We start from the raw sequence: 26,906 nt of genomic DNA on the forward strand, positions 1-26,906 counted from the left end.
GATATTATTAACCAACCCTGTATAATGAATACAGTAAAGAATGAGGTTAAATGTTTTTTGTGTTGTCTTTAGGGAGAGCTAAGCTTAAAAAGAGAGATTTGTACCTCTATGATCTACCCTTAATTAGCAACAAACCCTTTCTCTCTGAATTCCTTATTATTTATAACAAAACATCTCAGTAAAATCTACCCAAGCAGTGTAATCACTGAGAAAAGCAAAATAATTGCACATTTCATAAAATGTGCTTTGAAGAGAATAATGATTGAAGCAACTGAATATTTTATCAGGTTGAAGCAGTGTACAGGTACAATTCTTTTCTTTAGAAAGGTTAGACTTCAGCCCTGCCTGCAATGCAAGAAACCTGGGTTCAATCCCTGGGTCAGGAAGATCTCCTAGAGAAGGGAATGGCTACCCACTCCAGTATTCTTGCCTGGAGAATCCCATGGACAGCGGAGCCTTCGAGGGCTATGGTCCATGAGTCCCAACGAGTTGGACACGATTGAAGCAACTAGGCACACACATATCTAGATTATATGAGCTAAAGTATTATTTTTTGTAAAATAACTCAAATGAAGTAGTTATATTTGTTCTTAAAATAGTTTTAATAATATATTTGAGTCCCAACTTAATGTCTATTTTAAATATTTATAATATCCATCATATTTATAATAACCTGATATGAGAAGAATATAAAACATTTACTGAATTTTATTATGTGCCAGAAATTTTACTAAGTCACTTACAAGTATTAACTTATTAAAGTCTTGCAACAACCCATTGAGTTGAGATGCTATTATTGGCCTCATTTTACAGATCAGGAAATTATGGAACTGAAGAGTTAAACAGCATATTGATCGAAATTCTTTTGAATGCGTGCCAGTGTGACCACTCTGTGTATGCATTTAAATTAGACTTTGAGTAATTAGGAGAAACATTCCAAAGGAATTTTACATAATTCATGTTATAAAATTAAGAGCAACATTTTTTATTTGGAATTAATATTGTCATATTTGGTGTAAGTGAACTAAGTAAATTTTTTGATGTTGGAGTAGAGATGCCAACTTCACAAGGCTTAATTTCTTTTGAATTTCTCTTGTATGGCAGGTTTTATAAGTTTTGAATGGTGAAGTGCAATTTAAAAATTGACTATTAAGATATTAATGTATCTCAAATCACAAGTTTGTCCTAGTAACACCGCCTACATTTGATTGGTCAAATCAGCCTTTATTTTGACTAGTTGTTAAGCAAATATTAATTGTAGAAGAGACCAGTAAAAAAAAAAGTAAAATGGACAAGTAACCAAAGGCATTAGAAAATCAACTCAGAAGTATATTAGTTTTGGTGAAAGATCACAGTCATTTTACCTATATAGGAAATAATTATGTTATGAAAATGGGACATATGATACTTTCTAGTTAGAACTTTATCATTTTTTTAAAGCTATGCATTCTGATAAACATATACAGTTTTCACCTGAAATGTGTTTTACCCCTCTTTTTAATTTCCAACATTTTTTTTCTTCTTATCTTTAAAGGATTGTTTGATGGTAGGTCTACATACTTGTGGTGACCTTGCTCCAAATACTCTGCGAATTTTCACTTCCAAGTCTGAAGTCAAAGGAGTTTGCAGTGTGGGTTGCTGCTATCACCTCTTATCTGAAGAGTTTGAAAACCCACATAAAGGTACAAAGTTCTTCGTGTCTCATGATTTTATTTATTCAAGCAAAATGACTGCTTTATCTCTCCCTCTTTTTTGTTGTTGACAGTATTGTCATTTTGAATTACCATTTGAAATAAGATCTGATATTCTTGAAATTTTAGAAATGTTACATCAAATGAAAATTGATGCATTGTCACTTGTGGTGTATTTTGTGATAGTTTTTTTTTTTTTTTTTAATCATAGTATGGTCTTAAAGAGTGCCAAAAACTGCAAATGTGAAAATTTTGTGTGATACATGTTTTAGAGAACTTCTATTTAAAAATATTTGTCAGATACACATTTACTAATGTAGTGAAGCTAAGTTATTTTGTCATAAATATAGAATTGACAAGATTTGCTTTCATTTCCAAACCCTTCTCCATCTTGTAAGGCATACTGATATTTCTCCCTCATGAAAAGTTTCTTACTCTATTTTGAAATGTTAAAACACTATGCTTCAAAAAGGTGGAGACTGCAGTTGCTTTAAAATAATAGTATTCAAACTATTTGCTCCTTGGGCTGAGAAGGTACCTGAGGAGTGAAGTCAGAGTATGGACAAGACTGAAAGCTCCTCCAGTCCTTCATTTAGAGCAGCTCCAGAAATTCCTCCTTTTGACCCATTTTATATGTATATCTCTCTATTAGACATGGTATCACATTAGGTCATTATGTAGTTTTAGCAGTTCTCTTTTCTATTAGTTTAATGAGTTATTTATCAATATCCAGTGTCCCTTGCCAGGAATTTTTAGGCCAGGAAGTTGTATCAGTATGGATGGCACTCTTTGCTCTTTTTTTTCAGTTATAAAACCCAGATGAGTATGAAATTTTGATTATTTTTTCTTTAGTCATGTCCAGGAGGTAAAAATTATTATTGTGTACTGAAATTTGGCTGGGTAAAACAGAGGTCTTCCTTAAAACTGGCAAAAGTTTATGTGAAGAGCGGAGTTTGAATATTTTTATGTCAGTGTTTTAAAAACTATCTTTTAGAAAAGATATGCAGATGTAAAATTGTGAATATGTAGAGATACACAGAGTGAGAGAAAGAAAGCAAATTGGCAGAAAGTTAACAATAGTTTAATTTAAATGGAAAATATGCTTGTCATATTGATATTTCCAACTTTGCTCTGAGTACACAAATTTTCAAGATAAAACTTGGGGGAAAAAGTGAACCTAAAATTTTTTGTTTACTCTATAGTATATAACCAAATATTTACATTAGTGTATAACCCTTTTTGTACCTCTTTCCTAAAAGAAATGGGGGGAAGAAAAAAAACCAAAACATTTAATGCAATCACAGTTTTACAGCTTTCAAAATATTAAATGGAAAGTGTTCTCCTGGCTCAGCAAGCATAAAACTCTATGTAGGGAAGCTCTTGTTCTTCAAGGGCTTCCTGTTCTACAGGTACAGTGAAACGGTTTTTTTTTAACAACTGGCCCAGTTGGGAGTAGATGGAGCCACTCTTTCAGTTCAGAAATACTGTCTTATAGTGTAAGAGCTTTAATTTCAGCTCCCTGCTTCCTTCTTTCACTTCAACATCATCCCCCTCCACCTCACCCCCCACCACCACCTGCCACCAAAAGGCTCCCCTCTCCCCTATAGGTGGTCCATCTTAAGACTGCCATTGCTGGGCCTGCTGGACCCTTGCAGACCTTGCTGTGTATCAGGCCTCAGACTTTTGTCTCTGTCCTTCACACGATGGGGTCCTCTTTCCTGGCAGTGTGCTCTGTTCCCCGTCACACACACTTTTCCACCTCTGACTCTCCCTCTGGGACGATCCCCAGAGCTGGTTCCACTGATTTGAGATGTTTATTCCTTAATGTACATTTAAATCAACATGTCTAGTATAAGTATGCTTTATGAGTAACTTTGTTTATTCTCTGATTTTTGTTGAATATGTAAAGAAATTCAGATTTAAGTGGCTATCATTATTGCATGACAACTAGGAAATGGTATTGGTACAATTTACATCCTTTGTCTGGTTCTTCCATTTTATTCTTAAAGGGTTTGGCAGAAACCACTTGCCAGGGTAGGAAGCAGTTTAAGAGATTGACTAGTTGCTCACTAGTTGCTTCTTTGTCAGTCCATTTTATGTCACTCTTCTCTAGGCAAATAGTAATTTAATATTCTTAGTTACATTTATTTATAATGTGTATAAACAAACATAAGAGAAGAAAATATTTTTAGAGCTAAATTAAATGATTGGGGAAAGTCCTTTGTGTTACGAGACCACTTAGGTACCTTTTCTGATACACTCATAAATTGTTTAGAAGTATTTATTGACCATGTATGCAAATTGAGATGAAAAAATATCTTCGAATAAGGCATGTTCACTAGAGAGGTTTTCACAGAATCTGAAGAAAGATCGGTCCGCACATCTTCAGCTTTGCCGCTTCATTTCTGCTGTGGAAAGATTTGATAGAAAGAGCATTCAGAATGTAGACACTAGTTTTTGTTTACTTTTTTATCTTCAGAACTCAGTACATCGCCTCAGACATGGTTCATGCTGATCAGTGTTTGTACAATGTGTGCTGAAGAGATACTTGAGTGGCAGTTGCCCTTGTTAACCATTGATAGGAGGAGTTTGGCCCCAGAACTCAGACAAGAAAAAGTGTTGGAAATGTTTGTTAATGACTGACTGGCAGCTACACACTCTCATTTTCCCTGCTTGTAGGCAGAATTAATTCATGCAAAGGCCTTCCTGTCAAAAATGTCTTAACCATTGGAAATCATTGAGATTGTGATCTCAGTGGCTTAAGATCTATGAACTAGACTTTAGTGGCAAAAGCTGTTAGTATTATCTTAATGTTACTTGATTCCCTCAAAAATACCTGAAAAGCACGGAGGCTTGGGAGTCTTGCTTGTTAAGAAAGCAAAGAATAATCAGGAGGGAACCGGACTGAGTGATATGATGAAGCTGATGGAGATGTATGCAAGGTGATTACCTTCAAATACTTTAAAGCAGAGAGTTTGAAAGCCAAAAGGTAGGAGGAAAATGTAGAAAAATAAGTGATCGGAAAAACAAAAGCAACCTAGGTTTATGTTGAGCTTTGCCTAGCTTTGGACTGTTGTACCTTCTCTTCTCAAAAACTGGATGGCAAAAAGTCACTCCTTTCTTTCTTTCCCACACCCCATCTTCATTTTTCTTGCCATTGCCTATAGTGAAAGGAGAGAAGATATGAACCATCTCCTGTAATTTTTATAACAGTATTTCTAAACTCTGGTTGTCTAGCTGGATCCTTTATAACAGTTTCAGTGTCTAGATGGAATACGGATGTGGACTTATTTTGTATGTACAGCATTCATAGTATTGCTAAAATAGAAATCTACCACTGTACAGTTTGATCATAATATTAAGATAAACTAACTTATAGAGCAAGATGTTTGCATGGGCAAGCTTGGCATGTTTCCTGTCACATATTTAGGACTAGGTTCCATGGAGTGATGGACTTCCCTGATGGCTCAGATGATAAAGCATCTGCCTACAATGTGGGAGACCCGGGTTCAATCCTTGGGTCTGGAAAATCCCCTGGAGAAGGAAATGTACCCCACTCCAGTACTGTTGCCTGGAAAATCCCATGGGCGGAGTAGCGTGGTAGGCTACAGTCCATGGGATCGCAAAGAGTCAGACACGACTGAGCGACTTCACTCACTTTTCCATGGAGTGATGTCTTCGAATAATCAAGTGCATCATGTGTTGCTCCCCTCATATCTTACACACCTGCCCCTACCCCTCTGTTTGCACAGCTGTTTTCAAGTTTGAATTGGGGCAGTATTGCCTTTGGGATGTAAATCTGAGTTATTAATAGTCCAACATAGTATAGTAGAAAAGTCTGCCAAGTACACTGCAACTTTTTGTGATGATATTGTACTATGTAAATAATATGTGTTTTACATGAATATGTTTAGCTAGTACACTGTGGTAGACCATAGAGGTGGTCTGTCATGAATGTTAATTTTCAAAAACACCTCGAAACTCTCTGAGCAATTATGAATGCCAAAGTCCTACCATATGCTTTAAAAACTGCTTTTAGATATTTATACATTATGAGCCAGTAGTTCCTAGGAGAACATGAAATAACAGAAACAGTTTTATTGCAGTGCTTTATAGAATATATATGTTTTCCCAAGTTTGACTTGTTTCAGTCTTTTGTCTTAATATTAACTATCATTATCACAATTAATTTGAAATACTGATACTATTTCTTTCCATGGAAGCTGGAGAGAGAACTTCTTTTGGTTGTTTTTCCTGTCAAGGTAAAGATATGCTGAAGAAACACTACTGGTTGCCTCTTCAGATCCACATCTCTCTCCTTCTGTGTTAACTGAACTATGACTTTGTTCGAGCATCAGTTATTAGGAAGACCGAGTGCTGCTGTCACCTCAGAAATACGTGACTCTCAGTCTAAATTAGCTATGATGCCTCCGTCTATTTAAGAATGGATATGAGACAGTTGTTACCAGTGAAGCATGAGGAGCGTATCTTCAAAGGGGTTTCCTGGGAAATATTTTTTTTCTGTTAAAATTGAATACAAGACAGAAACATTGCTTTTGTTTTTCTTTCTTGCCTCTGGTCTCAGTCATCTGTATCTGTTTGTTCAGTCTAGTAATTCTACCTGCTATGCATTCTGTCAGAATTTGATCTCAATTCTGTAACTGAGTCATTCAGGCCTGGTCTGAGGAATGAAAGGTAATTTACTTTTCCTGTAAGTTGATATGATCATATCAGAGACCTCGGCGTGCAGGACGAGTAGAGAAAGAGCTGGGACCCCCGAGAGTCATGGCAGGTGGTTTCATCGAGCTTCTTCAGTGACCCTGATAGGAGTGCTTTCTGGGAGCAGCCTTTGTCGGGGAACAGGTTTTTGCTTGGTCTCTCCTTGTCCTCTCAACCCAGTACCCGGAAGTCTGCTCGTATCTTCAGTGCCCTCCTAATACTGCAGATCTGCAGAGTTAAACACAAATGGTGTAACCCTTGAAAGCCTATGGCCTACTTTTGCGTTTACCCTTGGGCTGAATGTGTTTCAGGGCATTAAGGTGATCCTCCCTAGAGCCCTCCATTCACTTCTTTTTTTTTTTAAACAAAGGAGGACTATAGATCATCTTTTAGCTGCATCTTTCAACCTGGTCCTGCCATTTCTGTATCAAATAGAAATTTGTCAAGGGCATATGATACCCATCCTACTGTAAAACTGTTTCTCAATTTAAGACACCAGTAGGACTTTTAAGGGAGGAGGCTAGATTCTTATATAGTCAACTTCACTGTCTTTTAGAATTAACTATTAGTTTTCATTGGTTTAAATTTAGAAGTACTTCACCTGGAAATGAATCTGGAGGATGAAGGAAAAGTGTTGAGCATATTATTTGAAAATGTAACACACAGTTTAAAAATAAGCATATCTTGTATCTTGAGACCTTTTGGATATTCAATATATGGTATTAATATTAAAAACTTCTAAGGCAATATTAGCTAGTTAAGATTAGCTTTACACCCTGTTTTGTGTCTAAGTTTAGTCCAGCAAATAACAGTGAATTAATCTCATCATTCCAGCAATGCATAAAAATTGCTATCTTTTTAGTAAAGATTTTCTGTTTCATAAATTGTGCATTTTATTAAATCTGTTTGCTTTGAGCATTTAATGCTAGTAGAACTTTGGAGGACGTAAAGGAATAAAGTTTAGTTTCTTTTATTGAAAGAACATTTGTTTGACTTCCATTTCCAGCCATGTGTGATTTTTCTGAGGAACTTTCCTGCTGTAGTTCAGCTAGGTCCTGCCTAAATTAAAACATATAATTCTTTAAGCATTGCTGAGTCTACAAAATAAGGGAACGCTCCATGGATGAAGAAAAATCAAAACCAAAAGAGAGAGGAAGAGGAGTTGAAATTAGAGCAGGGAACTGTGAGTCATAAGATAGCAGACAGTGCTGTCCTCAGGCAAATGCTGGTCACGTTGGGAAGCAGAGACTAACATTGGGCCCACCTCCTTGGTGGAGGAGCTGGACCTGAAGAGCTCTTACTCAGCCACGACCAGGAATGAGGCAAAGCGGTCTTCAGTCAGTCCCATGCAGAGGTAAATTCAAATCTTTGTGGTGGAGTACTTCCCAAATTCTGGCCCCTGGAATTTCTACTGATTAAAATCTACCAAATGTAAGCTCAGAACTTTAACAAACAAACAAACAAAAAACTATCACAAAATCTGTCTGGCTAGGTATCCTGCCTGCCCCGCCCCCCACCCCATTCAACTAAAAATACTGAATATAATTAAATTTTATTTCTTAAAGCGTTGAAATACTGGAAAGATGCATAGTATTTATCAGGTTAGTATACAGGAGAAAGTAGGAGTCTACAAAGAGAACAGAAATGCTGAAGCTACTACGGGTATTTGTGTACCGTGGCAAAGTTGTGGCTTTGGTTTCAAAGCCATACAAGGAGTGGGATGCAAATGATAAAACTTGTACTTAGGCACACACAGAGGCACACACATAGGACATGCTCTCAGAAGTTGAGACCATAAGGATAAGGGCTATATTTAGAGCAGCTGTAGCAGAAACACAGTAGGTTGAAACATTTAAGATTACTTTGGGGGTGGCAATAATGGAGAAGGGATTTTCAAGGACTCTTTATCAGGTTTCTGTTCAGAGCCACTGGGTAGGTGATGGTACAGTTTATGTTATGGAAAAAATTTAGGAAGGCCAAGTTTCAGTACGGAGTTTTGCACGTTTAATAACTTAAGATTGCTTTATATATGAGTGATCATATTTGGACAGGTTTTATAAATACTTGGAAATGGAACTATTGTAGTATAATCACATAGGATTTATTTTTGTCTTACTTTCAAGAAAATCTGTAAGGTAGTAGCTGAGATTGGTTCACATGGGTCAAGGGTGTGAGGGCCAAGTTCTCTGTAGTTTTGATATTTGTAGGCATTTAGCATTCTCTGCCACTGTGTGAGAGAGTTTGTGTGTGTGTGTGTGTGTGTGTGTGTGTGTGTGTTGACAATCATGTGTGAGTATTACTGCATGAATAAGGATGCATAAGGGCACAGCGGGTGAAAGTGATGAGTTTGGATGATGGAACAGTATGTGCATGTACCAGAGTGTAATCATATCCGTTGTCCTCTTCTTTCTTTTAATAGTAGAACTCCTCTTAGTTTTAGTAGAGCAGACGTCACCCAGCTAGAGTCCCTGACTCCCTTGTGACAAATTCAAGCCAGTAGAATGTAGTCAGATAATGTGTGCAATTTATTTAAAAGGAAGCTGCTTGCTCCTCTGTTTTTTTCAGTCTTCTTACTGGCTAAGGAATAACAATGACCTTGATACTAAAGTTTGTAGCTAACTCTTTAAGCATAGCAGAGTAGCCTGACCGCTGGGCTCTGGATAACACACTCTATACATACTACCTTTTTCTGTACTATGACAGGAGAGAAAAGATTTCTGTCTTATTTAAAGACCTGTGTTCTCACCGAGGAAACCAGATCTGAAAGAGACATGTGCACCCCAATGTTCATCGCAGCACTGTTTATAATAGCCAGGACATGGAAGCAACCTAGATGCCCATCAGCAGACGAATGGATGAGGAAGCTGTGGTACATATACACCATGGAATATTACTCAACCATTAAAAAGAATTCATTTGAATCAGTTCTAATGAGATGGATGAAACTGGAGCCCATTATACAGAGCGAAGTAAGCCAGAAAGATAAAGACCACTACAGTATACTAACACATATATATGGAATTTAGAAAGATGGTAACGATAACCCTATATGCAAAACAGAAAAAGAGACTCAGATGTATAGAACAGACTTGTGGACTCTGTGGGAGAAGGCGAGGGTGGGATATTTCAAGAGAACAGCATTGAAACATGTATATTATCTAGGGTGAAACAGATCACCAGCCCAGGTTGGGTGCATGAGACAAGTGCTCGGGCCTGGTGCACTGGGAAGACCCAGAGGGATCGGGTGGAGAGGGAGGTGGGAGGGGGGACCGGGATAGGGAATACATGTAAAACCATGGCTAATTCATTTCAATGTATGACAAAAACCACTGCAATGTTGTAAAGTAATTAGCCTCCAACTAATAAAAATAAATGGAAAAATAAATAAATAAATAAATAAAGACCTGTGTTTTGAGATCCTATCCAGTACAGGTGGATCTAAGGTCTTGTTCTGAATGCTTCTTCTTTGGTGAAACTTTTACCTTAAGACTAATTGTTATGCACTATAAATATATAGCAAGTCAACAATAATAGCAACAACAAAAGATAACAAATTTTATGTGACAGATTATACGTGAATATATACAATTTATAAATGATTTCTTAGAGGTAAGGGGAAAAAAAGAGAATATGATAAGTATTAAAAGAGCTATTCCAGCTAGCAGGTGGAAAGGATTTCGTTTAGGAAATCAGGAAGAGCTTTGCAAAGATATTAATAGTAACTTTCGAATTGAGCTTTGTAGGGTAGGATTTAGGTAGACAAAAATGATGAGAGAAGCATTGCAAGCGTTAGGAACAAGGTGAGTTAAGGCATGGCAGGTCACTCATTGGAGATGAATAAATATTCTATGTGGTAGCTTGATTCTTATGAAGTACAGAAGAGTGATATAAGGTGGAAAAGAAAGGCAGAGGTCAGTTCAAGAGGGCCTCATATGGAAAGTCCATTTCAGAAATGAAAATTTTGAGCAGAACAGTAACATGACCAAAAGCAGAAGCTGTCAGGACCTGTGAATTTTCAACTATGCGATTCTCTGGTACCCTACCAGTGAAACAGTGGGGAAACCAGAAACTGTGAGATCAAGGCTAGCACAACTAGTGCAATAGAAGCATTCACCCCAAAGGAGTTAACTAGCTGCTTACATTCCTATTCAAAAGGCAAACTCCAGTCAGATGTGAGCTGACATCTGTCATCAAAGGGGCTTAGTGGAAAATTGGAGCACATGCAGCAGGAGTTTCTGATCAGGTTTTAATATATTTGTTCTTTGAAAGGCACTGGATCTCACAACACACATATGTGCGCTCATATTTTTATTCTATTTCTATTAAATTTTTTAGAAATACTGATCACGACCACTAAATTTCATGACCCATTAGTGGGTTGTAGCCAGTGGTGTGACAGTAAATGTTTAAATGATTTGCTTCATCCCTAGATAAAAGCTCTAATATGTCACGTTTCCTGGGTGTATAAATACACCCAGATTGGCCAGTTTCAAGCTATCACTGTTGTCACTGAATACTTAGCTGGGAAGAGATGACACAGTCAGCTCTCTCTGGCGTCAACCTCACTGCACCACTGACTTTGACCCACAGTTTGAAATAAATTTAAATATATGTTTGTTTGTTTTAAGTAAGTGAATTTATTCACTTAAGCAGCAAGTCAGCCTATCTGTAAAGCCTCCCAAACAGTGTCTGGTATGCAGCAAATGCTGAATATATATTTGTCAAAAGAATAAGTTCCTTTATTTAGACAAATATAAAGGAATATTTATGCCTGCCTTAGTTTCTTTCTTTTTCACTGGGCAACTTTTCATATAAAGACTTCAGTTTCTCAACTGAATCTCACAGAGATTTTTCAGATTTCTAAACTTCCTACTGTATCACATGTTCATTACTTAAAATTTTAAAAGAATTTTAGCATAAAATTTGAGAAAATAAAAACAAGTTATTATTAAAAAACAAATTATAAGCAGTTGATTATATTTCCAAATGATTCTTTGCAGAAAAGAGATATTCAAAAATAATTTTATTGAAGTATAGTTTATTTATAATGTAATTATTTCTGCTGTGCAGCAAAGTGATTCACTTATATATTGTTTGTTTAGTCGCTAAGTGGTTTCCAACTCTTTGCTACCCCTTAGACTGTAGCCCACCAGGCTCCTCTGTCTATGGAATTTCCCAGGAAAGAATACTGGAGTGGGTTGTCATTTCCTACTCCAATACATATATACATTATTTTTCATGTTTTTTCCATTATGGTTTATCATAGGATATTGAATATAGTTCTTTGTGTTACATAGTAGGATCTTGTTGTTTATCTGTCCTATGTATAATAGTTTGCATCTTCTAATTCCAAAATCCCAATCCTTCCCTTCTCTCACCATCCAAAAATAAAGCTTTAAAAACAAGTAATTTATAAATGATTGGTAATATCTCAAATTAATTCATTTCAATTAACTTTCTTTTAGCCTTTCTTATACATCATTACTGTTTGATCCAGAATCTGGATATTGGGGCATGAAATTGTTTTAGCAAGTCTGACTAATTTTAAAATCAATCTGAAATTAAAATGAAGACTCTCTGAAACTATTAGAGCATAAGAACTGATTTAGTAACAACCTTGAGCATCGAGAATATCAGAGAAAATATATTCAGCATAGGATATGCTAAGATATAGGAGATACTCAGGAAACTCTGTATCCACCAACTGCCTATTTTCCTAGATACCTAGGTAGGACAGTATCCAGAAATTCACAACCCAGTGGGAAGACATATAACAAAAGACAATGTAATAGGTGCTGTATTAGATTTGAATGCTCTGAGATCGTAATATGTAAATTCTCAAGGAAGTCCAAAAATATCCCATAGGGAGGAGAGTCTTTGATTGACTAGAGTTTTACTATTCTATGCAGAGCTATGGCCTTGTATAAATAAGTTTACTTTGTGGATCATTTGTAAATTAGTAAAAAGAAAAATTAGATGATCATGAAGGTCTCACTTATGACTCTGAGAATATGATCTTATGACTTGAATATAGCTTTCCAAAATATGTCTTTTATTTAAACTGAACCTCACCTGTATTTATCACAATGTTTAGAGTTAGCCCTGGTTTCTTTTCTTCTTAATTATATAGGGTTTGCATAAACAAATACTCTAGTTTCCTACTATGATTCTGCATTTGAAGGGTAATGTAGAGTTTTTGCAAATCATACTCTTAAATCTATGTCATTGTAATAACAGCCTCAAATTTTCCAAAAGCTTTATGTTAAGTAAAAGTTATCTAACAATAAATTCCTAGTTAAATGCTTATTTAAGTTTTCATTTTCTTAGCTATCAATATTAACAGTTTATTAAATTTGTTTAGAATCGGTAGCCATCAAGAGATAGCTTGGCTTGAAGAAGGTATTGATCTTGTAATCTTAAGAGTGGATAAGTAGACCCCACTGTCAACTCTGTAGATTCAGGTGTTTATAACCTTTACTTACAACATCACATTACTTCTCATTGTTCAGCTGGGCTTAAGTCTAAGGGAAATTCTTGCCAATTAACACGGAGTGAATGCAGAGATTTCTAGATGTACTTGGCCGTCTGTGCATAATTACCTCACACAGACAGCTGTATCTGATCTTCAGTCAGTTGTACATTTTCTAGAGTATTGGCTCTGATTACTTTTGCCATAGGGAATCTTCTTGCTGCCTACAAGTAGTTAGACATGAAGTTTTAATATATATTCACCTTTCTTTAATTTGCACTTCATTGTTTTTCATGACTAATAGAAAGTGGTTTTAGAAGCTCATGCAGATTGTATTTATTTAGCAAAAAAACAAGTTTTTGCTGTGCTCATGATAAGTAAAAGAATTTCATTAAATCTAAAATTGAAAATTAGTATATACTTACTTAAAAGAAGTACTAAAGAGAAATATATGGTTCAAACCATAAGGTAATATGAAATCAAAGTTAAGAGAAATTCTTATCAGAAAGTTTACAATCAAACTAATACAAAACAGGCTTTAAAAAAAAAAAAAACTAGTTTACATTCTACCAGTTTTATATACAAATTTGAATTTGTAGTCTACATAGCAAATGATGTTGAAAAATATTTTGCTATAAATATTATATTTGCACATTTCTTTTTTTCATGTGATAAATAAATTATAAACACATTGTCTAAATTTCTTTCATCATCAGTCTGGCACAACGAGCAAAATTTTCCTAGGAATGAAGTTTACAATGTGATTCACAATATTCATATAAAGATTGTCTCATTGTCTTAATGTTTCAGATATTCCATATGTGTCTCAATATAAACTATTTTATCAAGACTGGAGTCTTGAATATAGAATATATGAAGAGAAACAGAGGAAATCTATCATGCACAGTAAGATGCACCATTGAGAAGCTGCTATCACAGTGTTTGCCAGACCAGTGCAGTGTTTTCTATCAGTACTCAGACATTGCTGTTCTTATAGTCATGCATAAAAATAGAAAGCAGGACTTCCCTGGCAGTGCAGTGATTAAGATTCTGCACTTCCAGTAGAGAGGAGGCGAGTTCAATCCCTGCCCAGGGAACTAAGATCCCACATGCCACGTGGCATGGCCAGTTAAAAAAAAAACTACCAAGGCAGTAGTATTTAGGCTGATTCATTAAGAAACAGTGTTTGAATGTAGATGTGACTCTGTTAAAGCAATATATTTTAAACTAGGACTGTAATTTACATATTCCTGTGAGATTATGTTTCCAGCTACACTTTTAACCAAAGGATAGGTGAAATATTAATATACTGATTATACAATAGAGCTACAAGTGGAGATGCTGCTGCTGCTGTTAAGTCACTTCAGTCGTGTCCGACTCTGTGCAACCCCAGGGATGGCAGCCTACCAGGCTCCCCCACCCCTGGGATTCTCCAGGCAAGAACACTGGAGTGGGTTGCCATTTCCTTCTCCAATGCATGAGAGTGAAAAGTGAAAGTGAAGTCGCTCAGTCATGTCTGACTGTTTGCAACCCCATGGGCTGCAGCCCACCAGGCTCCTCCGTCCATGGGATTTTCCAGGCAAGAGTACTGGAGTGGGGTGCCATTGCCTTCTCCGATAAGTGGAGATGAGAAACAGAAAAAAAGATGATGTAAATAGGGCTAACCTGGTGTAGTCTAGAGAGAAACAAATGAGAAATGATAAATTACCCTTTTACCATTGACTAATCAGCCACTCTCATTAGAGTATTCTGTGAAGCAAAAGACCATACATGGGATATATATCTCAGTGACTTAAATTGGAGATTCTTTTGGTGAAGGCAGAAGTAGAAGACACAGTAGAGCCTCAATTCATAGTGTAGATTTGATAATTAATTAACGTGAATATCTGTTCTGCTGACTTTCTTCAAATGTCTTGAATTCTATTAGGTTGGTGCAAAACTAGTTGCGGTTTTGCATTGTTGAACTTTTCCTTTTGATATTGGAATACATTTTTAAATGTGGCTATGTTATTCATCATTTTAATATGCATTTCTTTTTTTTGCTAATGACATTATTTGCTGTTTATTTTATATTTATTTTAGACTATAGAAATTATATTAGACAAAAAGCAAATTCAAGTGATTTTTTAATCCAAGTTCAAAATGGATCATAAAGCAGCAGAGACAACTCATAACATCAACACATTTGGGCCCAGTAACTGCTAATGAATATACAGTGCAGTGATGGTTCAAGAAGTTTTCCAAAGGAGATGAGAGCCTTGACGATGAGGAGCATAGTGGTCAGCTGTCCGAAGCTGACAGTGACCATTCGAGAGCCATTGTCAAAGCTGATCCTCCTATAACTGCGTGAGAAATTGCTAAAGAACTCAATGTTGGTCTACGGCCATACCACCCTGAACGCGCCCGATCTCGTCTGATCTCGGAAGCTAAGCAGGGTCGGGCCTGGTTAGTACTTGGATGGGAGAACTCAATGTTGACCATTCTATGGTCATTCAGCATCTGGAGCAAATTGGAAAGGTGAAAAAGCTTGGTAAGTGGGTACCTCATGAACTGACTGAAAATCAGAAGCAGTCACAGTTGTGAAGTGCCGTGTCTTTTAATTCTACACAACAACAAACCATTTCTCAATCGGATTGCAATGTGTGATGAAACGTGGATTTTATACAACAACTGGCGACAACCAGCTCCGTGGTTGGACTGAGAAGAAGCTCCAGAGCATTTCCCCAAGCCAGACTTGCACCAAAAAATGCCATGGTTGGGAAGGAAATGGCAGCCTACTCTGGTATTCTTGCCTGGGAAATCCCATGCACAGAGGAGCCTGATAGGCTATAGTCCATGGGGTCGCAAAAGAGTCAGACACAACTTGGCAACTCAACAATAACAACAATATTTAAGTTAAGGAGTGATCAGGTTGAACTCAATGAAATTGCCGGTGTTCAACCATTTTTCACCTACAAAACCCAGCAATGATAGCAGTTTCATATGATTCAACTTATGTATAGAATATCTTAATGGACACATAGTGTAAAATGTCATTAATATGTTAATACATTAATATCTATTAACTTGGTATTAAAAGTACACTGGGGGGGAAAAAGGTCATGGTCACTGTTGGATGGTCTGCTGCCCATCTGATCCATTACAGCTGAATCTTAGAAAAACAATTACATCTGAGAAGTGTACTTAGTAAATCGGTGCGATGCACTGAAAACTGCAATGCCTGCAGCTCGTATTGGTCAGCAGAATGGGCTCAATTCTCCACAACAATGCCTGACCACACATTGTACAACCAGTGCTTCAAAAGTTGAGCAAATTGGGCTATGAAGTTTTGCCTCATCCGCCATATTCACCTGTCCTCTTGCCAACTGACTACCACTTCTTCAAGCATCTCAGTGACCTTTTACAGGGAAAATGCTTCCACAACCAGCAAGAGGCAGAAGATGCTTTCCAAGAGTCCATCAAATACTGAAGCACAGATTTTTATGCTACAGGAATAAACAAATTTATTTTTCATTGGCAAAAATGTATTAATTGTAGTGGTTCCTATTCTGATTAATAAAGATGTGTTTAAGCCTAGTTATAATGATTTAAAATTCACAGTCTGAACCTGCAATTACGTTTGTACCAACCTAATAGGATCTTTTTCTGTACTTCCTTTGCAATTTGAAACTAAGAGCTACACATAAAATTTATATTTTAAGTTACCAAATTTTTCTACCCATGTTTATCCTAAGCATTTTTACAGAGTAGATCAATTTTTAGAATTTATCCACTTTTAAGTTATCTAGTTATGCCTCATCTGATTGTACTGTTTTGAATTTATCCTTTAACTGCAAAGTGTTGATGAAAATTAGTCCATCTAAGAGATGGAAAACTTTATTTGAGCCAAACTAAAGATTATAACCAGGGAACAGCGTCTTAGAAAACTCTGAGAACTGCTCCACCCATTAGAAGTCAAGGCACAGTTACATAAGTTTTTTGGAACACAGGGCTATACATTAAATGGCATATTATTGACAGTTTACACAGTCCAGATATAAGCATCATTTTGGCCCCTTTCAAGATCAAGAAGAAATGTAATCATTTAAGGAGTTGTGTTTTCAGTGCTAGGAGAATGTTGTTCTTTATGATTGAGCAGGTATTCCTGCTGATGGGGAAGGTTTGGTTGATGCATAGTGTACATATGCAATGCACAGTGTGGGGAGAGATCTGGCCAAAGGGCAGAGAAGAACTTTTTATGTTTAAATTTGTCTTGCCTTGCCATAAAATGTGAATTTTATTTCACAACAGTATGGGTCTGATTTATATAGTTTAATTGTATTTATTCTTTTAGTTTTGTTTTGTTTGTTTTTTCCATTTATTTTTATTAGTTGGAGGCTAATTACTTTACAATATTGTAGTGGCTCTTGCCATACATTGACATGAATCAGCCATGGATTTACATGTATTCCCCATCCTGATCCCCCCCTCCCACCTCCCTCTCCACCCAATCCCTCTGGGTCTTCCCAGTGCACCAGCCCCGAGCACTTGTCTCATGCATCCAACCTGGCTGGTGATCTGTTTCACCCTTGATAATATACATGTTTCGATGCTATTCTCTCTAAACATCCCACCCTTGCCTTCTCCCACAGAGTCCAAAAATCTGTTCTGTACATCTGTGTCTCTTTTTCTATTTTGCCTATAGGGTTATCGTTACCATCTTTCTAAATTCCATATATATGTGTTAGTATACTGTATTGGTCTTTATCTTTCTGGCTTACTTCGCTCTGTATAATGAGCTCCAGTTTCATCCATCTCATTAGAACTGATTCAAATGAATTCTTTTTAATGGCTGAGTAATATTCCATGGTGTATATGTCCCACAGCTTCCTCATCCATTCATCTGCTGATGGACATCTAGGTTGCTTCCATGTCCTGGCTATTATAAACAGTGCTGTGATGAACATTGGGGTGCACATGTCTCTTTCAGATCTGGTTTCCTCAGTGTATATGCCCAGAAGTGGGATTGCTGGGTCATGTGGCAGTTCTATTTCCAGCTTTTTAAGAAATCTCCACACTGTTTTCCATAGTGGCTGTACTAGTTTGCATTCCCACCAACAGTGTAAGAGGGTTCCCTTTTCTCCACACCCTCTCCAGCATTTGTTGCTTGTAGACTTTTGGATAGCAGCCATCCTGACTGGCATGTAATGGTACCTCATTGTGGTTTTGATTTGCATTTCTCTGATAATGAGTGATGTTGAGCATCTTTTCATGTGTTTGTTAGCCATCTGTATGTCTTCTTTGGAGAAATGTCTGTTTAGTTCTTTGGCCCATTTTTTGATTGGGTCATTTATTTTTCTGGAATTGAGCTTCAGGAGTTGCTTGTATATTTTTGAGATTAATCCTTTGTCTGTTGCTTCGTTTGCTATTATTTTCTCCCAATCTGAGGGCTGTCTTTTCACCTTGCTTATAGTTTCCTTTGTTGTGCAAAAGCTTTTAAGTTTCATTAGGTCCCATTTGTTTATTTTTGCTTTTATTTCCAATATTCTGGGAGGTGGGTCATAGAGGATCCTGCTGTGATTTATGTTGGAGAGTGTTTTGCCTATGTTCTCCTCTAGGAGTTTTATAGTTTCTGGTCTTACATTTATATCTTTAATTCATTTTGTTTATTTTTGTGTATGGTGTTAGAAAGTGTTCTAGTTTCATTCTTTTACAAGTGGTTGACCAGTTTTCCCAGCACCACTTGTTAAAGAGGTTGTCTTTTTTCCATTGTATATCCTTGCCTCCTTTGTTGAAGATAAGGTGTCCATAAGTGCATGAATTTATCTCTGGGCTTTCTATTCTCTTCCATTGATCTATATTTCTGTCTGTGTGCCAGTACCATACTGTCTTGATGACTGTGGCTTTGTAGTAGAGCCTGAAGTCAGGCAGATTGATTCCTCCAGTTCCATTTTTCTTTCTCAAGATTACTTTGGCTATTCAAGGTTTTTTGTATTTCCATACAAATTGTGAAATTATTTGTTCTAGTTCTGTGAAAAATACCGTTGGTAGCTTGATAGGGATTGCATTGAATCTATAGATTGCTTTGGGTAGTATAGTCATTTTGACAATATTGATTTTCCAATCCATGAACACAGTATATTTCTCCATCTGTTTGTGTCCTCTTTGATTTCTTTCATCAGTGTTTTATAGTTTTCTATGTATAGGTCTTTTGTTTCTTTAGGTAGATATACTCCTAAGTATTTTATTTTTTTTTGTTGCAATGGTGAATGGTATTGTTTCCTTAATTTCTGTTTCTGTTTTCTATTCAATCAGCTGGTAAGATATGAATACTTCAGAAGTCTTAGCAGTTCAGTATAGTTTTAATATACCTTTTACCCTTAGATAATGTTTTGAATATCATAAGAAAAAAGTCAAGTGTAACTCAGAGGTTTTTGGTCTGAAACAATGGGAAAATGGAGTTATTTAGTGACCTGAATATGACTGCTGAAAGAGTAGAATTGAGAAGAAAGTTGTTCAGTTTTGAACAATTGAGTTTGACGTTCGTTTTAAAAATACAAGTGTGGAGGTTATATTATCAGATGGATAGATAATTCTGGGTTTCTGAAGACAAATCTGGGTTTAAGATAAATCTCTGAATTACTAACATACAGATAGTAAGTTTGAGTGATATCACTTTGGGAGTAGAGATCTTAAAAAAAAAAAAATACAGGGATTAAACCTAGAAACATTCTTTAAAGTTCAAAGTACTTTCCAAAAGGAATTTGGGAAAACTAGGAGGACCTGTGAAGTGATCTAATAAGAAAGAACAGTGCAGTGTTGTTCTTTTACTTAGCAGTATATTTGGGGCTTCCCTTGTGGCTCAGCTGTTAAAGAATCCACCTGCAATGTGGGTGACTTGGGTTCGATCTCTGGTTGGGAAGATCCCTGTGGAGAAGGGAAAGGCTACCCACTCCAGTATTGTGGCCTGGAGAATTCTATGGACTGTATAGTCCACGGGGTCGCAAAGAGTCAGACACGACTGAGTGACTTTCACTTTCATTGTTAACGTATATAGATTTACTAAATTTGTTTAATAAAGACAAAGTATTCCTTGGAATGAGTGTACCACATTCTATTTCACTTTTCCTGTATTGGTGACATACGTTTTATAATTTTTCTCCTCTAACTATAAATTTTGATTTATCCGGTTCCATAATCTATCTTCCCTGGTGACTCCGTCAGTGAAGAGTCTGCCTGTAATGCAGGAGACCCGGGTCTTGCCTGGAGAATTCCATGGACAAAGGAGCCTCGTGTGCTACAGTCCATACGGTCACAGAGAGGTGGACACAACTGAGTGACTTAACTTTCACTTTCTTTCACTTTCACAATCTATCTGGGTTTATTTTTGTTTATGATTTGCAAAATGGTTCTATTTTTTCTAAATTCTATTTATTGAATAATCCTTGCTTTTGTGCATTGATATGAAATGACACCTTTCTCAGATAGTGCATTGTTAGGTTATCTTTTCTTTTAGTCTGTTGGTTCCTATAATAAAAATATACTGTTTTAATTTCTGTAGTTTATTTGAACCTTTGAAATTTGGTAGAGCAAGTCCTTCAAAGTTCTTAGTTTTCAAAATTTTCTTAACTCATGCATTTTTCTCTTTCAAATGAGTTTTATTTATTTACTTTTAAAAGAGTGACCATTTTATTTCATTGGTGGGTGTAAGACATACAAATGCAGTTTTATATTTTTTAAAAACCAGATACAGGGTTATTGACTGAGTTTCCTCAAAGAGATTTCTGTCAGGAAAGGCTTACTGACTGCATCTCATTTGTTGTCTGAACTCAGTTATGGAAGTCAGGATATCCCGTGCACATTTGGGTGAACAGTACTGGATACAAAAGTCAAGCAATAAGGCTTTGTTTCATGTTTTGCTAGAGTTCTTTCTAATATTTCCTGTGTGGCTGGGGAAAGGATACACCATCTTTCAGAGAAGAAAATGATTAATATAAAAATGCTTATTTAATATTAACAGTGGAACTATTTTAAAATTTGATAATGGAATATTTTACTTATCCAGAGATCCTGGCAAGAGGAAAATTGCAATGCTGATCACATCAGTGATTTAATAAGGCTTAGGTAGAAAAGTTTGCTTGAGTCTGTCATTTGGGATTAAAGTTTATGTGATTTATAGTGCAAATTCATAGAAAAGCTGTAAAATGTTTTGTGTTTAAAAAGAATGATTTTTAAATTATCTCATTTCCTTCCTAATGTTTAGATCATAATATACATTGTTGGCCAGGTTCAAAGTAAAAGCTGATTTTGATGATTTGTGTGTCAAATGAGTTTTAGAATCAGATTGTTAAAATCCATTTTAAAAAAGCTGTTGGGATTTTTATTGACATACAGTGAATTTATAGATTATTGTGGGGATAAATTATGTCTTTGATATGTTTTTCCTGCTGTAACAAATTATCTTTTCATTTATTTTGTGGTTGTTTCAGATATTTTTGTTAATCTTGCCCATTTTAGTTAGTTTATTCATAAAGATTTTGTTGGGTTTTTTCCTTTGATATAAGAAACATTTATTGGGTGGCCTGATACATGCTAGTTACTGTTTTAGGGACCAATGATATAAGATTAAACAAAACAAAGCCCCTGCCCTCATTAAGTTTATATTCTGATAGGAAAGCATCAGAGTCTTCCCTCATAGAGCAGTGGATAGGAATCTGCATGCCAGTGCAGGAGACATGGGTTTCTTCCTTGGTCCAGGAAGATTCCACGTGCATGGGGCAGGAAAAGCTGTGAACCACAAAAGCTGAAGCCCACATGTCCTAGGACACACAGACCGCCACGCTGAGCGTGTGTTTCAACTACTGAAGTCCACGCGCCCGAGAGCCTGTGCTCTGCAACGAGGAGCCGCTGCAATGAGAAGCCTGTGCACCCCAAGGAAGAGGAGCCCCCCGCTCCCTGCAACTGGAGGAATCCCACCCAAAGACAATGAAGACCCAGCACAGCCAAAAATAAATTACTTTTTTGAAAGAAGGTATCAGGCAATAGAAAAATAAGTAAGAGGATACATAATATCAGGTTATAAATAGGAGAACAACTAAACAGGGAGAAGAGGACAAGATATGTGAAGAGCAAAGCAAAATCTTTCAAAAATCAGTTTATAATGTAAGTTGAGATTATTAATTTAGGGGACAAAAATTTATGTCTCTAACAGCATAATGCCTGTTTATTTTTTTCTGGATAAAATTTTATGTCAAATTTCATTTAAGTCTAAAGAAATCTTAAGAGCATGTATTTTCAGTGAGGGCATGCAGATAATCTTGATTCATCTATGTAATTCTGTTGATTTAGTGCAACAAAGTTCTGTAATAGGCACTAGAGGGTATAAGATAAGTGAGAGTCTGTCTTCCCCCTTTGGGAGCTCATGATACAGTGGGGAATTCAGAAACAATTACACAGAACTTTCATGCATATCTGAGAGTGATGTATTCATGATCTATATATCTTAATCAACTACAGATATGAATTATTGATAAAATGAATAAAAGAAGTAATGAGTGATGGATGTATAAACCAAATGCTATTAAGACTAGAAGAGAGAGTAATTTTTCATAACCCTGGGATAAAGGAAAGCTTTCTAAAAAAGGTGACATTCAGTTTTCATTTAGAAAAATGAAAAAACAAATCTGAGCCAGATTATGAGAGCCATGAACAATATACTGAAGCCTCAGAATGTTATTCAGTGGAAGGCAAAGTATACTTAGTTCCATAAAACTATTTTTGAGTGTTTGTTGCCAAATAATTGCATTCATTCATTTCCATTTCTGAAAAATAGGAGGTGACAACAAGTCACTAGGACTTTTCAGAGATAAAACCAACTGACATGGTTACCAGTGGTAGGGAAACAGGGTGGAGTGGTGGTGAGGGTGGCCATGAAGGCTAAAGATGATGGCAGGGTTTTAGGTTATATCGTGATGGTTGTTCAGTCGCTCAGTCATGTCTGACTCTTTACGCCCCATGGACTGTGGCATGCCAGGCTTCCTTGTCTTTCACTGTCTCCCAGAGTTTGCTCAAACTCATGTCCGTTGAGTTGATGATAGCATGATTACATAATGACATATTATTATTGGGGAAGAAGAGATTTGTAGGCTTAGGAAGTGAGTTTATTTTTGTATATTTTTAGTCTTAGAAATATTCAGCAGATAAGTTTAAAATGTCTTATCTCCTGGAGATAACGTGGGAATTAAATTTAAAGGAGTACATGTAATTGCCCAGACATGAGTGAGGCAAGGGTTGCCAGCAACCACCAGAAGCTAGGAAGAGGCAAGGAGAGATTCTTTGCAAGAGCATTCACAGTGAGCATGCCCCAAGTGATACCTTGATTTCAGACCTCTAGTTTCCAGAACTGTGAGAGGACACATTTCTTTTGTCAGCCACCCAGTGTGTTGTCATTTGTTACGACAGCCCTGGGAAAGTAATAACAGGAATGATCAGCATGTATTGAGAGAGATGGACAAAATTGCCTCGGAAAAGAGTATAGATAGATTCAGACTTATTTTAGACAATTTTTACAGACCAAATTTTACTTTAAAAAGCAGTTAAGACCAGGCAAATGTGATACTTTGTATCATACCATACAAAAATTTTAGTACCTGTTGTATTCTACCTAGCCATTTCATTCATTTGTTTACCAGCTGAAGGCATGTGAGTTTTTGAGCCTTTAGTCAAAGAAAGCATAAAAGGGGCATGGAGAGTAGGAGGATTAACCATTAAGAACATTTAATAGGAAATAATAAGCTGCCAAGGGGCTATGAAGAGTATGAGGCCACAGATAAGAGAGAATGAGATCATAGAAGCCAAGTGAAGAGAATGTTTTAAGGAAGGAACATCAGGAAAATCTGAAAATCTGCAGTAAGAAAAATACGCATTGGGTTTGGTCTCATAGATGCTGGTGGTGGTGGAAACAAGGGCCGTTTGAGTGGCATGTGTCGATGTATAGATTTCAGAAAGATACTATTACTCTTAATGTAGGGGTAGGACAGAAAGAAAGGGAAAGAGAATTTGCTAGTAGGTATTGCAGTTACCCAGTTAAGAGCTAATGAAGATTGAAAATGAAAAGGAGATATAATTAAGAGAATGAGTATATAAGAACTTGGGGATTAAAAGAGAATAATAATAAAAAAAGATGGTTCTATAATTCAAACTTGTGTCACTATCTGGATGATAATATTATTAACACAAAAAGGAAAAACTAGTAGAATATCTAGATGATAAGATTAATGCATTTCTAAAGCTAGAAAAGACTAAGAAATGGAATAGAAGAAATAAACAAGAAACTTCATCCCCTCCAAAATTAAAGATAGCATGAAAGTGATCCTCAAGGAAAGCAACTTGATTTCACTGATATGTTTGTTTGTTCTGTTGCCCAGTCATGTCCAACTCCTTGCCACCCCGTGAACTGCAGCATACAGGCTTCTGTCCTGTAAGTTTACCCAAGCTCATGTTCATTGCATCAGTGATGCCATCCAGCCATGTCATTCTCTGACACTCTCTTCTCTTTTTGCCCTCAATCTTTCCCAGCATCAGGGACTTTTCCAATGAGTCAGTTGTTCACTGATAAGGAAGTTTAATGCCCAGTTTGACTAGATTGGATTATAAGTATATGAACACAGTTAAATAGGAAACCAAGACATAACAATAGAAATGGTGAACACTATGACTTTGATTCAAGACATAGAAGGGAGCCTCATCCTTCACTGCGGTCAGAATGAAGCTGATGAAACAGATTCCAAAGATAATAGTGAATCTGTATATGAAAGGCTTTGTTTGACTCTGAGGGTGTCCCTCCTCCATGTCAGCTTTTTGCTCTTGCTCTGTTAGGAATGAACAAAGCTGTGAGGCTACTCTGACCTCAATCACAGAACAAGCTGTGATACAGATTCAGAAAACCTCACAACCACTGGGTGTCCAGAGGAGTGAGTCTCTCCTGTGGTGTCATATAACCCTGAACCAAGGCTGGCCATTCCTGTAAACTGCATGAAAAGTTCAGAGGTGTTTTGGCTGGAGGTTTGGGGAGCCAGGTGCTTGGAATGAGACTGCCCATCTGCTGTCCTTCACACTGTCAGATAGGTTTGGAGGGGGAACTTACTTAAGCATACGATAAGGGTGGCCTTCTGTAGGCCTTCATCGTGGGGGCAAAGAAAAGTTTGATGAGCCCTAAAGAAGACAGTGACCCTCTTCCGCCCTCATCACATTCACCAGCACGAGTGAGGAACATGCTTGCCATCTTTCAGCCCCTGTTTCTCCAGGGACTGCCCTGGGTGCTCCGAGCGTGACTGCTCCCCTGCTGGCTCCCACACCGCATCATCTGAAATCCAGAGGAACCCCAGTCCTCTCTGCATCTCCCCTTCACCACCGTGCACCTTGGCAAGCCCAGAGCTCTGTATTTCCCTGAAGAATTCCCTTCCCTGCCACCCCCCCACACTCCCAGCCTCACCACTGTCTCTGGGGATGGCCAGGCCTAACCCCATCGTGCCTTTGATCCCCATTCGTGTCAGTCCTCACCAGAAACCCGGCCTCACAATTCATTCCTGATTTCCAGGATTCTCACCAAATGTATATATGTCCTTTGTTCTGCCTTGCCTTCTACCTCTCCTCAATTCGAAAATGTTCTTGAATTAGGTCATTCCTTACCAAAACTGCCTTTATGCGCAGCCTATTCTCTGAAGGTCCCTTCACTGTCTAATCAGAACGGAGCTCTTCCCTGAGGAAGCGCTCCCGCCGCGCTCGTCAAGTGGTGCGTTTTCTGTCTCAGTTCCCTGGTGTGAGGCAGTGGGCTGCTTTGTTGCTGCTTCAAGCCTGTATTCATCATCTAATGCCACTTGAGAGGTCACCGCAAAACTGAATGGCTTAGAGACAGAATAAGTTTTATTATATCTTATTACAGTTTCTGTGGGTTAAGAATTGGAAACTAACTTGGGCATGAATTTCTTATATTAGAGTTTTTTTCCTGAAAATAATATATCCCTTCCTTTGTAATACATTTTCTAGAAATACTCTTCTCATTTCAGTCTGATGTTAAGTAGTAATTTTAGCTTATTATTGGTGGAGGAAATTTCTACCTATTTTCAGGCAAGTAGACATGCTTTTTTCCTGGCAGCATAAGGCAAATTGCAGAGCAGAGCTGGTACACTAATTATACTTTTCTTTACAAATCCATTGCTTGTTTCTTAAGTGGAATTCTTCTCCTGTTTTGTAGCAAGCTGACTTTCATCTCCTCTTTTCCATTCTTACAAGTTTGTTTTGTAGGTATTTGGTTGGAGTGTTAGAAATTGAAAAATTACTAGTTAATAATTTTTAAGTTGTATAATATTCTGGTATTACATTTGGAAATTAGCTATATCTTGTTGGAGCTCTGTTTGTTTGCTTTTCATTAAGTCTTCCCAACAAATATTTTCATGACTTGTCTCCTCATGTAAGTCTCTGCTCAAATACACATTCTCAAAGAAGACTCCTGTATTAATTAGAACAGACGGATTCAACTAGTGTGTCATGGATGCTACATGGGAGTTCCTGTGACATTGCTTCCTTCATCCCATGGGTTTTGGCTAACACAGTTGTCATCATCTGTTTATTCCACTGTGACTTACAAAATCCACCATATTCTCTGAGTGCTGAGCTACAAAAAAAAGTTTGGGAAACACTGAATTAAGATAAAGATTTAGATGTTGCTGCCTCTGCTAAGTCACTTCAGTCGTGTCCGACTCTGTGCGACCCCATAGACAGCAGCCTACCAGGCTCCCCCGTCCCTGGGATTCTCCAGGCAAGAACACTGGAGTGGGTTGCCATTTCCTTCTCCGATGCATGAAAGTGAAAAGTGAAAGTGAAGTCGCTCAGTCGTGTCTGACTCTGCGACCCCATGGACTACAGCCTACCAGGCTCCTCCGTCCATGGGATTTATATGCTACATAGGTTCAAACCCAAAGTAGCAGTCACTTCAACAAAACAGATGGATGTTTCTATTTCAGTCCCAAGGTGGACAATTAAGGAGC

General features: G+C 37.2%; 1 protein-coding gene and 1 long non-coding RNA gene across 7 annotated transcripts in view; one reads left to right on the forward strand and one right to left on the reverse strand.

Annotated features, from left to right (window-relative positions):
• The window catches only part of METTL25 (methyltransferase like 25), a 121,804-nt gene that overhangs the window by 30,123 nt on the left and 64,775 nt on the right, over positions 1-26,906 (forward strand). For all 6 annotated transcript variants that reach the window (XM_070454285.1, XM_020913319.2, XM_070454284.1 and 3 more), the window contains exon 5: positions 1,535-1,682. In XM_070454285.1, the coding sequence (XP_070310386.1) occupies positions 1,535-1,682 (148 nt within the window). The remainder of the gene's footprint in view (positions 1-1,534; positions 1,683-26,906) is intronic.
• On the reverse strand, positions 3,959-5,812 carry LOC139030802 (uncharacterized). Its single transcript, XR_011483187.1, has 2 exons — positions 4,771-5,812; positions 3,959-4,099 (listed from the first exon to the last, which is right to left on the reverse strand). It is a non-coding gene; the product is annotated as an uncharacterized lncRNA (long non-coding RNA).

Source organism: Odocoileus virginianus, chromosome 24 (assembly GCF_023699985.2).
Source record: "Odocoileus virginianus isolate 20LAN1187 ecotype Illinois chromosome 24, Ovbor_1.2, whole genome shotgun sequence".
Classification (NCBI taxonomy): domain Eukaryota; kingdom Metazoa; phylum Chordata; class Mammalia; order Artiodactyla; family Cervidae; genus Odocoileus; species Odocoileus virginianus.